Source organism: Pseudorasbora parva, chromosome 7, assembly GCF_024679245.1.
Source record: "Pseudorasbora parva isolate DD20220531a chromosome 7, ASM2467924v1, whole genome shotgun sequence".
In the NCBI taxonomy this organism is placed as follows: Eukaryota; Metazoa; Chordata; class Actinopteri; order Cypriniformes; family Gobionidae; genus Pseudorasbora; species Pseudorasbora parva.
The window spans coordinates 3,596,766-3,612,403 of NC_090178.1; the positions used below are offsets into that span (position 1 = coordinate 3,596,766).

At 39.8% G+C, this 15,638-nt stretch overlaps 1 protein-coding gene across 6 annotated transcripts in view; it reads right to left on the minus strand.

Annotated features, from left to right (window-relative positions):
* satb1b (SATB homeobox 1b) overlaps positions 1–15,195 on the minus strand; it is an 82,102-nt gene extending 66,907 nt beyond the window's left edge. For 2 of the 6 annotated variants that reach the window (XM_067447791.1, XM_067447788.1), the window contains exons 1-2: positions 12,456–12,709; positions 1,742–1,980 (exon numbers count right to left, since the gene is read on the minus strand). In XM_067447791.1, coding sequence (XP_067303892.1) covers positions 1,742–1,952 — 211 coding nt within the window. In that variant the 5' untranslated portion in view covers positions 1,953–1,980; positions 12,456–12,709. Of the gene's footprint in view, positions 1–1,741; positions 1,981–2,977; positions 3,890–12,455; positions 12,716–15,117 lie in introns of those variants that run through there. The other 4 variants (XM_067447792.1, XM_067447793.1, XM_067447790.1 and 1 more) reach the window with 4 other exon arrangements.
* Positions 15,196–15,638: the final 443 nt, after the last annotated feature.

Here is a 15,638-nt window from a genome sequence, read left to right on the forward strand (position 1 = left end):
AAAGGTGCAAGGAAGAACCAAAAATGGGTTTTCACAGTGATGCCTTAGAAGAACCATTTTTTCCTAAACATTTTATAGTCTAAAGAACCTTTTGTGCAATGGAAAGGTTCTTTTGATATTAGAGGTTCTTCATAGAACCATACACCCTGCCAAACAAAACCTGCCAGAGTGTAGCGTCATGGACACACCAGTCGAAAATATATCTGGTGTCTGAATAATCGTTGATTTGACTGTATAAGGGTTTTTAATCCTATCCATCAGTGGCCACATTTTATTGGACACTTTGAGTGATGGAATATCCAGTAGCCCCGCCCATCGTGAAACATCATCGGTTCAAATGACCGATTCACATTTAAGGGTTAGTTCACGCAAAAATGTAAATTCTGTCATTAATCCCTCATGTCGTTGGACAGCCGTCAGACCTCCGTTCATCTTCACACACAGATGAAGATATTAGTGTTGAAATCCGATGGCTCAGAAAGGCCTTCATTGACACCAATGTCATTTCCTCTTTCAAGACCCATAAAGGCACTAAAGACGTCGTCACAAAGCCCATCTCACTACAGCGGCTCTACAATCATTTATGAAGCGGCGAGAATAGTTTGTTTGCAAAAAAACGAAATAACGACGAGCCGATTTTAAAATAAAGTTTTGAACGGTTATAAATCAGCGAATTGATTCAGATCGCGTGTCAAACTGCTGAAATCACGGCTGTGCCCGAAACCTGGAAAATGTTGCCTTCGGAGGACACATTTCAAGGCAAGAAAGCATAAAGCAATGTGGGAATCTAATGTTTGCTTCACTTCCTGTCTCCTGAGAGACCTTCATCTGATCGATTTATGAAGGCAGCATACATGTGTCCTTCACTGCCTTTAATATCCCACAATCCTGTGCTTTCCATACAGCTGAGCTGGGGGAAAAAGATGGCGTCCGAATGTTGTGTTTGCTGATCAGTTTGTGTGTAAATGTGTTTGTCATTTCTAGCGAGAAATCACTACTGTAGTAATTAAATATGTGTTTAGCTCTCACCAAAGCTCTCTCTATTTTGCTGTAGATCATTAAAGTGTTACACTGCCTTAGAAGTCTGTCCGAAATTAGTTTCGTGAGATGCCTTCATGCACAAAACGCTGCCTTACAAGCTATCATCTGATAGGGCAGCGAGGCAACGAGTCAGCAGTCTGGGTTTTCGGACGCAGCCCACGTGACTGACGATCCAAATCATGAATCGATTCACTGATTCATAACGGTTTGAATCTTTGTTTTGATATCGGCCCATTACCAAATAAATCGTTAATTAAATATAATTTTTTTGCGCACAAAAACTATTCTTGTGTCTTCATAAATGATTGTCGAGCCGCTGTAGTGAGATGGGCTTTGTGACGACGTCTTTAGTGCCTTTATGGGTCTTGAGAGAGGAAATGACATTGAAGGCCTTTCTGAGCCATCGGATTTCAACACTAATATCTTCATCTGTGTCTGAAGATGAACGGAGGTCTGACGGGTGTCCAATGACATGAGGGAGAGGAATTAATGACAGAATTTTCACTTTTGGGTGAACTAACCCTTTAAACATCACGTCAGAGCGATTAATCGCACGCACTGAGAGGAGAGAGCTATGTATCAACTCGTCTTAGTTAAAGGGAATAACAAAGTTTAATATGGAAAAACAGTATATTTTTAAACATCACGTTTGCTTCTCACAGGAATCGCTTCCCAGGACAAAAAGAAAAAGTGAGCTCACCCCTCTTGTGGCAGGCCTTCAGATGATGTCCGGGGGGTTTGAAGGGCACTCCGGAGAGTTTAGCTCCGGTACTGCCGAGACGAGACCTGCCGAGCGGGCTCCCGTTCTGCTCCAGGCGGGCCAGTTTGGCCGGAGGAGCCTTGGTGTCGTTCAGACTGTTGACCATCTCACAGTTCTCCTTCCCCAGGCACGTTTCGCTGAGATGCTCCATGGTTCTCAGCACCACTGCTCGCTGTCACCTGAAGGGAAAGATGTGACGTTAGGACGATCGTAAAACAAACATCCCAAACTTTATTCCAGTTATCAAGACTATTCAACCACGGAGAAAGAAGAAAACGCAACAAACTGTGTCTCCTCCATGTAGGCTGAAATGTCAAATCAAGCCTAATGCTACATGGCATTTACAATGTTTCATGCGACGATTCTTAAGAGCATGTATTATGCATGTCTAACCCACTGCAGAATCCCTTGTGAAGAGCAAACAAGCTCATTTTTGTACAGTCGCATTAATGTGCGGAGGAACCAACAAGAGGGACGGGCTGTAAAATATTCAGCGGATAAAACTCAGGGTTCTTAAAAGATCCCAAATGATGTCTCCTTGGTAAATACAGTGTGAAGATTTTTGGTTGCAAATAATGATACCAAAAAAAAAAAAAAGTTTCCCTATAAACACCTACCCAAGATTAGCAGAGAAAAAAAAAAGACGTGCACCTCGTCTCAACATTACATTCACGTGACAGACGGGGTTAGATTTCATCAAACAGGCCAAACAAGACATCAGACATGCAACAATGAATTCCACAGCACTGGATGAACTTACATGACTTCATGTACAAACCCACATAGTAGGTATAGAGGTTTTATATTATATATATATATATATATATATATATATATATATATATATATATATATATATATATATATATTATATATATATATCACACAATGTGCACTTTTGTGGGTTTAATGTCCGTTTAGTAAGAACTGAAAAAGAAAACTTCTCTCAACCCTTAATATGACTTTAACCTAGTGCAGATTGATTGCCACATCACATAACTAGATACTGTACATGTCACATCACATTTAAGTGTATATAATGGAATTAAAAATAAAAACCATCTAACGAGCATACAGAAATATTTCATGTTTTTTTTTTTTTTTTTTTGTCTTAAAAGGACGAACAAATACTTTAAATCATTCCACAAGACATGAATGAAATCAGCTTGAACTCACCACTTTAAGACGAGCATATAAAGAGCAGTAGATGAACAGCGACTTCAAGTTTTGGCAGGATGAGCACAAACTTCAGTCGAATATCACTTATTCTATTCTAACAGCTATTCTTCTCACCACAATATCTAATACCATATGAGCGACCGCGGATAATGCATTTAGAAGCATGTATACAACGCGCAAAGTACTTTAAAATGTGATGAAATCTGTCAAATAAATGCATCGATCCTAGTCTGTAGAGTTCAGTAGTTTAGGATCACATCCAGCGTCCGTTCTGTGCGCGGAATAACGCTGGGAAATAAAAGTAAGCATCGGCGTTCCCTACACATCCCATTGAGGTTGAACAACGCGAGGCTGTGGGATCAGAAGCGCCCGCGGATCGCCTCTCATCTGGCCGAAAAACAGCTCGAAGCCCCCGCGACCTGCCGTCTCATCTCCAGCCGAGGTGCAGATCCGAACCGGCTCTAAAAGTGCGCGATACACTTTCGGACGTCGAGCGAAACATCAAAGCATGCGAACATTCCTGGCGCGCGTCAACGCTACATTGTATCTTCCGCTGGTTACATTTGTAACATTCGCGCTCGGTCCTTTTCTTTCTGTTTCCCTTCTGTGTGTGTGTGTCTCTCTCCGTCTCTCTCTCTCTCGCTCACTCACTCACTCGCTCGCTCTCTCTCCCTCGCTCTCTCTCTCTGTCCCCATTAAATTATGAGTTGCATCGGCTCATCCCTCCCTCTACGCGCTGCCTGCCGCTTCTCCTCATCTCGAAACCTCCTAAACGACGCGATTGAAGACGGATTTCGGGTCCTCCCGCGTGTCCCGCTGTCCTGGAGGAGGATGGAGGCGAAAATAAAGTAAAAGTGCCGGAGAACGAGGATGATGATGGTGGATTTCCGGCTGCACGCGCGCAGGAATTTTTAATCAGCTTGATTAGAGTGAGGCGGTTCTGCATTTATTACTGAATAACACACACACACACACACACACACACACATCCTGTACACACACATACAGGATGCACATGGATTTCTGCATAACGCAATAAAATCAATGTGCATTTTTTTCTCATTTTAGAAATAAAATAAACGATCTTTGTTTGTGCACGATGTGATTTGTTCCCGATGGTGTGTGTTGTCGATCGGGATAAGGCAGAAGGCAAACGCGAATGATCATATGAACGAGTGTGATGATATCACAGCAGCTTTTCTGTTTTTTAAAAGTTGCAAAAGAGCCTCAAGAGTACAATATTTCTTATAGCAAAAGGACACGCCATCTGTCAGTGATGCTGGTGCATGACACACACACACACACACACACACACACACACACACACACACACACACACACACACACACACACACACACACACACACACACACGTGCAGGTGACAGCAAACATCCAACCCCGAAACGAACACACACACACACACACACACACACACACACACACACACACACACACACACACACACAGTTGCAGGTGATAGCAAACATCCAACCCCGAACATACACACACAAACACACACACATAGGGAGATCTACTTTCTGTATACATGAGCAAAATTGATGCACATTCATAAAAAAATTATAATAATTGAACAAAGTGATGATTTTGAAGGGAACGTGCAGTGCTGTTCTTATAAAATGACATGCATTATTAATCATTAAACAAAAACTTGTAATAATTAGGTATGCATTCAAACAAGATTAAAATCAGTTTTTTTTTAATTACACCCATAAAAGACAATAACTTGCAAAGGCACTTTTCTTCAGTCACACTAAACTTATGTTATCATAAAACATTTTTTTTTTTTTTTATTGCTGAATAGTTAAAATGCCTTTTAAAGATCTGAACTTGACTGTTCGCCATCTACATCACATACTGTGCTCATAATTTCAGCATAACTCGTGTAATTAATTAATAAATAGATAAATATGACCAGTTAGACCTGTGGGGGAAAGCCAGAGGGATAGTCTAATTATTTAATTGTGTAAAAAAAAAAATACTTAATACTTTGTTTCTGCTACTGTATGTTATTGTAATGCCAAGTGAGACTGAATATACTGTTTATTCACAGCAAAAAAGAAGAAAAGACCCAAGCACATGCCTGTGCCAGAATCAACAGTTATAATGAATAATAGGCCCAATAATTAATTATAGTGACAGTAAAATGTGTTTTAAAAGCAGGGTGTGTAACATGTATGGACATGAAACTATATGAAATCAGCAGAGCGGCTGAACTAGAACATTACGTCTCAGTGTTGTTAAAAACAGGAAACGTGAGAGAAGAGCCATGGCCAATGCATTTCAGGGGCTCGCGCAATACATATCATACACTACAGTTCAGTCTGTCAATCGTTACCGTGTTGTTTTTGAGTGCATAACTCATAACTACAGCACTAAGAACATGTTTCCGGCATTAATGTCAATGTGCAGAGTGCTCGTCTTGAGATGTCACACAGTGCTCTTCCATTTACAAGCCCAATACAAACTCATTTGTCCCCTCAGCTGTAAAGTTTTTAGGTAAATGTATTTATTGTGTATCTTTTTTCATGTATGTGTGTGTGTGTGTGTGTGTTTGTGTGTGTGTGTGTGTGTGTGTGTGTGTGTGTGTGTGTGTGTGTGTGTGTGTGTGTGTGTGTGTGACACTGTTTTTATGTGTATGCTTGTTTGCTGCAAACAAATTGCCTTCTGGAAATTAATAAAGACTGAATTGAACATCCAAAGCACTTCATCTCACACTTTTACACAATATACACAATAAAGGTGCCCGGAAGAACCGACAATGGGTTTTCACAGTGATGCCTTAAAAGAACCATTTTTGGTTCCCAAAGAACCGTTTTGTGAAAGATTCTTTAAAGAACCATTTTATACCCTGCCAAAGAACTATTGAAGAACCTTTATTTTTAAGAGTGTACAATTATAAAATACACCCTTCAAATCTAGTTGATTTAGTCATATTTAAAAAAAATATGCATTTTATCTGTGCTGCATTTCCCACAATCCATCAGTGGCTCACAAAGGGATTGTGTGGTTGCATCTTTCCGACGCCGTCCGAGCGCAGCGGCGGCCATGTTGATGTGCCGTGGCTGCACAAGAGCATCACACAATCTCTGCCGGCCTTGCCAGGAGGGTCCTGATGCTGCCAACAGGTGCAGACACTGCCAAGAGCCCTGGCACGCACACACACACACACACACACACACACACACACACACACACACACCGCCCAACAGCACCAACTCTGACATACAGAAGGGCATGCAGATTCACAGAGCAGAAATGATTTGATCAACTGTGGTTATAATTCAGCGCTGGCCTCTTTAAAGAAGGGTAAACACAACTGAAGAGTTTGGTGCTCAGGGGAAACTCGTATCTGTAGCGCACTAAGAAAAAAGTATCATAATTATAAAATAAATGCATGACCACACCGGAGCTCACCGGACGCTTTTATTGGTGTCAACTACTGATTTGGTCATAATAATATAAATAATCTCATCTGAGAATCATTGACTTTACAAATTTGAGATGCATGTGTAATCAAGCTCATATGATATGAGATGAAATATCATATATATATATTTGCAAAACAATAAGCAACTCTTCGAAAACCACAGAGGATTTCAACTTTCTTTCATTGCATCCTAAAGATGTTGCATTGTTCTCACTGTAAAAAAAGCTCAGATGAAATATTTGGTGTTATTTAATATATCTGCAAAAACTAAATTGCAAAAAAAAACAATGCACAGCAACTCACAACTCTTGAAAAACCCAGATTTGTTTTATTGCATTGCATACTAAAGATTGCATTAGTTATCATGCAGTGTCCCGTTTATCCTGGAATAGCGACACAGTATGTTAGCTCAGTTCATATGGCATCAGGTTAAATATTTGGTCATATTAATATATTTGCAAAAACTAAATTGCAAAAAAAAAAAAAAGCAATGCACAACTCACAACTCTCAAAAAACCTCAGAGGAGTTGCATTGCATCCTAAAGATGTGGCATTGTTTATTATGCATTATTCCATTTATCCTGGAATAGAGACACAATTTGTGTAATCAAGCTCAGGTCGTATGGCATCAGATGAAATATTTGGTCATTTTTAATTATTTGCAAAAAAATAAGCAACTCTTTAAAAATAACAGAGGATTTAAACTTTTTTTCATTGCACCCTAAAGATGTGGCATTGTTTATATCGCCTTTTTCAGTTTATCCTGGAAAAGCATCACAGTATGCTAGCTCAGTTCATAAGGCATCAGAAGAAATATTTGTCATATTAATATATTTGCAAAAAAAAAACAAAATAGCAAAAAAAAAAAACTCTTTTTAAACTTTTTTCATTGCATTGCATCCTAAAGATGTGGCATTATTTATCATGCATTTTCCCATTTATCCTGAAATAGCGACACAATGTCTAATCAAGCTCAGTTCATAAGGCATCAGATGAAATATTTGGTCATATTGTATATATTTGCAAAAAAAATAAAAATAGCAAAAGAAACTCTTTATACTTTTTTCAATGCATTGCATCCTAAAGATGTGGCATTGTTCATAATGTATTTTCCCATTGATGCTGGTATAGTTACACAATACAAAAATGTAATCAAGCTCAGGTCATATGGCATCAGATGAAATATTTGGTCATATTTTAAGCCATGCACAACTCACAACTCTTGAAACCCCCAGAGGATCCTAAAGATGTGGCATTGTTTATTTGGCCTTTTCCCATTTATCCTGGAATAGCGACACACTGTGTGTAAGTGAGCATCTAAAGTCAGAAGCCCTTATGACGAGCAGACGGTACGGCGTTCCTCTCTTGAGCTGCACCGGAGGCCGTTTATCACTCGGCACATTTCACCAGCGCTGCTCCGAACGCTCGCACGCGTAGGTGTTGTTTAGTCTATGTGTTTGCCACTTCCGCGATGTTAAATGTGCATTAACAAGATTATTTGAGGTAGTGTTATAAATCAGAGCCAAGAGCATCTCGGCAGTTTGATAACACAAACAGCATGGGGTAAGTCATCAGTGCCCACCACACAGCGAACCCAGAGACTCGATCCACGCGGAGGCAAACGGGCAGTGTGTGAAACATCAAAACGAACGTTTCCTGGAAACACCAAACCGAGGAACTCAGAGAAATATTGGATGCGGGCACATTTTACAGCTGACTGTGCACAACTCAAATGACTCAAATGATTATATTATTATACAAAATACAATATAAAAATGACACAAAACAGTTATTATATTATTTATTAGAAATAATAATAATATTTGAATGACATGTCTTCACTGTAAAAAAATATTTAGAAAAAAATTACCTGGTTGCCTTAAAATTTTGAGTTCATTGAAATTAAAATTGTGAGTTAATACAATGAACATTTTTTGAGATTCGACAACCTTTATTCAAATTAAAAGATTAAAAGACTTTGTAAGCATATTGGGTAAGTGTGTGATTTATCCAATTGTTTATGGGGTTCAGATACAATAATATTTTGAGTTTCCATTTATTAAACAAATTTCCTTCATTGTATCAACTCAAATTTTTAATTTCAATAAACTCAAAATTTTAAGGCAACCAGGTTACTTACTTTTTTTAAGTTAAACCAACAAAAAACACCAATTATTTTACAGTGTACTGACTTATTAGACATGACCACGAGGGGCGTTCACACACTAATTACTCATAGTGAACAGTGATTTCTGTGCAGTGCACACTGTAAGCGTCCCCCTGTGGCTTCCCTGCGTCTGAACACCTGCCAAATAAAGTGTGACACACTTTTAAATCAGAGAAAGCGTGCGAGAGCCTTTCCTAAAGTCCAGCCGCAAACGGCAACAAAAAAAGATCCTGCTCTTTGAGCCTCCCGAAGGAATCCGTATTAATTATTTAAAAACAATTACTCCCTCCGTGCGCACGAGAGAGGCTCTTTATCGGCTTGTTTATTCCTCGCTTTTATCAAATTATAAAACGAATCCTTCATCTAACGATCAAGCGAGATCAGTTTCAAGGCCTGGGAAATTACTTTTCTGTCACTGCAGCGGGGCAGCGTCACATGATCAAATAATTAGCCCTCTAATTTCTGCCTCGTGGATTGCGACGGATCAACAATTAATAAAGTTAAAGCTTCAGCGAGAGGAAGAGGACGGCTGTGAAGCTCTTTGTCCGGGCTGTGCTGAGACGAAGCAGCGCGTGGGCCCACGCAGAACTTTTAGCAGAATTGCAACGCCCGTCATTCACAAAGTTCATTCTGTCAGGAGGAGTGCAATGCTCTCGCCTGCACCATTTAACACTCATTTGTACTAAAAATAGGGCATTAAATGACTCAAATTGAATGCAATAAACATCTAGTAGTACTTAATGCGTAAAGCATGCTCTGAAAGGTCATCAGGTTCAAATCCTAGAGCATGCTATGCGTAAGTAAATGCAAACTTCAACTGCATCAGAGGCCTGATGACAAAAGCCAGGATTTGCAGAGTTTTATCAATACGTGTGTGTGTGAGTGTGTACGACAAATGAAAAGCAACAAATGAAAGCTCTTGCTTCTTTTCAGTCTACTACACTGCAAAGGCGAAGATTTGCATGGCGTTAATCTGCGTCCCTCCAAATCTCTATAAGTGCATGTGTGTGTGTGTGTGTGTGTGCACTGTAAAAGAGAGTATCTTCTTTTAATTGTTTCTTGCGAGTATGTGGGTGGGTATTAAAACCCTGATCTTTTGCAGTATGTGCATTCCTCTGATACATACTGCTTTCTTTGTGTCGCCTTACCAGAACAAAGGATTCGAGAAAACCTACACAGATCGGATAACGACAAGCATAGAAATAGCAGACAATAACATCAGATCAAAACATATGGAGTGTCTAAATTTAGGTTATGCGAAATTCGAAAAAGGTTTAAGGTGGTACGCGCATTTCAAATTCTATTAGTGATGGTGCTGCGGAGAATGATAATATTATACGCAAATGTCATTTAGCCCGAGCGTGACCGAATCGACATGACGCACTTTTTGACGCTTTGTCCTGCGACGATTCTTAAAAGCAGATAAAAGCAAAGAGTCAGCGCTTGAGGAATTAAACGCAAGATGAGATGCGGATTTTAGCACGAGCGTCAAATCGGTGCTGATGTATGCAAATGATCTTGGGGGGAAAAAAAGTTGCTAAATTATTTTGGAGTTGCATGTGATCGTCTGCTTGACTCAGAGCCCAAGCATGCACAAACAATCCTTAATTTTCCTTTCTTCTTTTTTTCCCTAAACTGGTTTGAGCTTGTCATCAAAAGTCTCTGATTCATTGTTACCTTTCCTAACTATTAGAAATCATAACAGCTCTTTCCAAACAGGGTGGAATCTCCAAGCAGCCACATATTAAAAAACGAGACAGACCTCTTATTTGCTGGCGACAGTCTAATAAATGCATACGCTGGCAGCTAAACAGGTATTTACCGTGCTCTAACCACAAGTATAATTCTTCTCTTTGCTGAGCTGTTATTTCACCCTAGCGCTCATCACCGCCGCGGTAAAGACGATTAATGCTTTTACTTCACGACAAGAATCACACACAGACCAACCAAGAAGTTCTTCAGCCGGGAGGCGAGGAATTTGAGCTTTGTGCACCGTGATCGCTGTCACTTACAACAGAGTGGAAATAATTCATCAAGGACGAGTTGCCTTGATTATCCTCTCAGGTGCACGCTGGAAATAACCGGTGCGGCGTGCCGGATAATTGGTCTCGAAGGGTCGGGAGGGCGAGCGTTGTGTGCTTCTCCCTCACAGAGATGTCATCTGCAGGTGAAAAGTCACACGACTGTGGCCATTTACAACACCGTACCACCACTTTGACATCCTGTTGCTATTTGCAGCTCAAGGGCGTGCGTCGCATTCAGGGCCTAGCGAACGCATATCCCGAAAACCAGAGGATGTCTCTCAAACAAACATCTCTCAGAATCCATCCGTGCCACGCAGAGATTTGGGACACCGATAGAAACCGGCTCATCCTATCAGGGAGAGCATCTCGACAATAGCCAGCCCGGGCCGTGGAAATGGGGTTAAACGATGCCAATACAAATGCCTAACAGCTTTCAAGATGAGATCAAGAGGGCCCACACGGTTTCACATCAGCAGACTGTACTTCTCAATGTGACAGCAGACGTAAGATTGAAACGAGTGAGAGAGACCTGCATAATAGCAGCCACTTTGATGTCGAACTGCACTTACAAGAAGCAAACCTGACGCTGGCAGGAAAAGCTCACGCGCTCTGTTCTCAGAAACACTGACCAGATCCACCACACTAATTCTACCCCAGATAACTAGAGTAATCTCAAGAAGAATAACCTGGTTTTCACCGCACTGACCTCCTAATGAGGGATCAGATAAACTCTGCACTACAAACGGGATTGCAAAAAGTGTGTCAGTCACACAAATAATATTATTTCGGGCACGCACCTCCATTTTATTATCATCACATTTTTATTTCCGGCATTAATTACGTGCAATAGCAGAGTTTGAGCCCACGAGGAACTGTGAGCATCTTCATGAGATCATGCTCTTCATAATAACAGTAATGTGTGCTTGCTACCCATAACAGTAACGTACATGCATTTAAATGCAACATTTAATGAAGCACTTTGTAATATAATTTATTCTATCACACCCCATATAATTGCCAATTAAAAGCCGTAGATGTGAATTAAAAGCACAGAGGCAAATATACTTTTATTTTTTATTTGCTAAATACAAGCATTTCGGGTCAGAAGTACGCATTAATCTGAACTCCTGTACTTTTCAATAGATTTCACAGATATTCAACGTGCATTTGATGCTTTGACTTTTAACTTCATATGACAAATGCATTTCTTTAATGCAGTACTTTAATCTCCCTCAAGTCTCCTTTTTTTCTTTGCATGTAAATGCATATAAACACTTCTGGTGTTAGGGTCCTGCTCATGCACTAAAACTCATATAATCCTGAGATATAAAAAGTTAAACATCACACCAGCGTGCAGGAAAAAAACACACAGAGTGTGAAGCGATTCTCTGCAGGCTGACAGTCAGTTTTATTTAGAAGCATTTAGTCATATTAGTCATTTCATCTTATTTAGGAGCATGTCTGCCTCTTGGATTTTTTTCCTCCTTTTTTCCTGTTTGGATCTCGTGCACATACATGCATATGCCATTAGTGTTGCACATGGTCCTGACCACCGGATTGTGTTTAAAACACTGGAGTTTGCTTTTGTCAAGACATTATTAAAAACGAACTTGCCAAAAATCTCCATTTAGAGATGTGAAAACACCTGGATACATCAGTGCAACCCGAAAGTGTGAATGAATGATTTTCCAGCCGACTCGTTATCAATTGTTTATCCATTGATAAGAGAGGGCAGCAAACAGATCTGACTGGTCGTTAAATATACAGCAGCTTTGCGTTCGGAGCAGATGCTCGGAGACACCAGAGAAAGAGAGAGAACGGAAATAAAACAATACCTTAGAGAAGTTAGCAATCTCCTCGAATGCTCGCGTTTTCCATCCAAAAGTTGAGAGCGCTCGTTTAACTTCGTCCCCGCGTTGAGAGATCCAAAGCCGGATCGCGTGCACAGCTCAGCTCGCTGATGGAGATGGAGGTGTCCCTGCGCGTGCCGCTGGAGTTGGGAGCGCACGGACTGCGCGCAACGTGGGCTGCGGTGCGGGATAGAAGCGCGAGGGAAGGGGGAGGGTTCGAGCTCGACGAGAGGGGTGTCAGGTAAACGAACCGCCCCTCCCCGTCGACATAAGACGATCTGCCAGCTGTGGCGCAGCGCGTCTCCTTGCCCCACTTTGATTTTTGGAGCGGCGCGTCTCCATGCGCGCTCTCCAGGGACTCATCCACTTTCACACTCAGCCATTCTCATATTTACACACCACATGTTAAAATTGTCAGGCTGGGGGACTGTATAAAATTATTTAAAACTTGCCATCCACAGCCACGGTGTGTTTACACTTCTAGTCATTTGATTTCATGTGCGACTTCACACACACACACACACACACACACACACACACACTCGCGGCTCTCGCGCATCTTGATACGGAATCACAAGAAAACCTTTTTTAATTTTTTTTTTTTAAAAAGCGCATTTACTTGTTTATAGATCAATAAGTTTTCAATTATGGACTTGCGTGTCAGAGATGGAATTTAGACAGAATTTATTTTTTGTCGCGCTGCGTATTTGATGTTGATTTTTAAACTAATTATATTATTTAATAGCGATCATATATTAATTTTGCTGTTACTTTGTCACTTCAGTAAATGTACACGTGGGGTCTTTTTTTTTTTTTAAAGGTTTAGCCTACATAATAGAATTAAACAAATCTCTGTTATATTTCTGTCCGCTTTTTCTCCGTTTTAATCGTTCAGTTTTAAATAGAAACCAAATGCAATAAAGTTGTAATTTGTAGCACCGGTTACAAACGTATTATAACCTAGTCTTAGTTTAAAAAAAAATATTTTTAATAATTTATATTTTACTCCAGTTTCAAACACCTGATAAAAACATATATTTAATATATATTTTGATATTCAAGGCGGAAAAGGAAACTATTCGAGGTAAAACTGTCGCTCTGCGGGAGTTTTGCACCAGATATGATGATGATGATGAGGAGGATGAATCCTTTCAAATGTGAGTCATCTGACACAAAAGCGCACGTTATTAGAAAGCTTTCACATCAGAGTTAATCTGACATTTATTCGACAGTAAACATACATCACACACACTCATCTCCGATGCACATTTCCAGTAGAGCTTCAGCGTTTCCTTCCTCTGATGAAGAGGAAATAATAAACGGCGCACTGTTTTGATTCTGAAGACAGAGTTTTGATTTTTTTTAAAAAGAAGAATTTGAATTTGAATTTAAAAAAAGAAAAGAATTTAGAATGCCAGTGTTTCTTTAGGTATGAAATAACTTTCAGCCTGTTAGTTTTCATGCACACACTTATTCATTACTGTAATGCAAACATGCATTGAAATCATAGAGCATTTACATGATGCACTACACGAGGAAACCTCGAATGAATGTGCAGACCAGAGAGTGCTGTAACATGACCACCAGCCTTCTGAAGTGACAGGGCAACGCCTGAATCTCTGAGAAAAAAAAGGGCAAAAAACTGTTGCTCTGTATTTGATTTGTGATCATTCTGATGGATGTTAAGTAACAGAAGTGTTATCTGATATATAACACACACATTTAATCGACTTCTGCTGGGTTCTGTTAAACTAAATAGGCCTATATTTTATTCTGTAGATTGCAATTTTAAATAAAAATTAATGAAAAGGAAAAAAAAGGCATGCAGAAAATCTAAAAGATCAGTAGTAACGACTGCACTCTCTGTACTTGACACTAATTAACACGTTTTTAGGATGAGCAGTGGAGTTCAAAACAACTTTATTCTCTAGCAGACACGTATGAATATTATATCACAGTCTGAGACGCCGAGCAAAATGTGTTTCGACGCTCTCCGTTCTCACCTCCACGACCCTGGCGAGCATCACCTGTTGCTACAGAACAAGCTCAAGGGTGTTTGTCCAAATATGTGGGTATTCGTCTGTTTGTTGCGGTATTATTGTCATATGAACGGAAAGGTGGCTGCTACAATGTGCTATGTTTAACTTCACATCATGGAAACAAGCATCTGTACATTTCCACAAAAAAAACAACAATATAACACTGACACCTCGGACTTGATAACTAGGCCAAAATTTACATAATCTCAGAGGAAGTCATTAACTGTATTCTAAAGCCATGCAACAACACAAAATTAGTTTGTTTTTAATGGAAGGGAATGCATTTGTATTTGAGTTATTATTCAAGATTTTAGTGAAATATACTTATTATCGTTAAAGCCATTTCTTGTCATCCTCACATTGTAACTGCTTCTCAGAAAACGCACCCAAATAGTGGCTTCGGGACTCCACAAAAGCCATGATAGTTTCATTTATCATTGGCATTCATAATTTTCAGGTTCTCTGTATGAATCAGCGTCACACATTAGTTTCAGATGAGAGTGATCTCAAGCGGGAGGGGTCGGGGGAAATTCCTTGAGTCTGAAATGGTAATATGAGGAGAGGAGAGAATATCTGACTCGGTAGGATTGGCTTTGGATTGCACTGACCTTCATGTGGATCCAGAAGACAGGACGAGCCTCTGACCTGCTGTTCTCCAGAGTGACCACAAGAGGGCTTCATGAGCGCTGGAGAGAAACACTGATCAGCTCTGATTTACACACACTCATCCAAATCATCAAGCAAGCGTTTTAGAATGGATAGTTCTGGTTCTGGATGCTGATTGGATAATGGAGGGTTCCAGTCATGGTAAAGCACACAATATAGCAGCAGTTGTGATGTGAAACACATTTTCAACAGCCATCACTACATCACAAGCTTAGAAACCAACTGTTAACTTTATCTGCATAAAGAAAAAAAAATCTTACATGTATATTTTTATGTTATGTGTGTATAAAAATGTATGTATGTATGTAAATGTGTACGCATACACATACACACACACACACACACACTATATATATATGTTAATATATTTTATTAAAAAAATTCAAGTTTATATAGATATATATTTAAAGTTATATATGTATAAATATTAGTGCCGTCGAATCGATTAATTGCATCCCAAAAA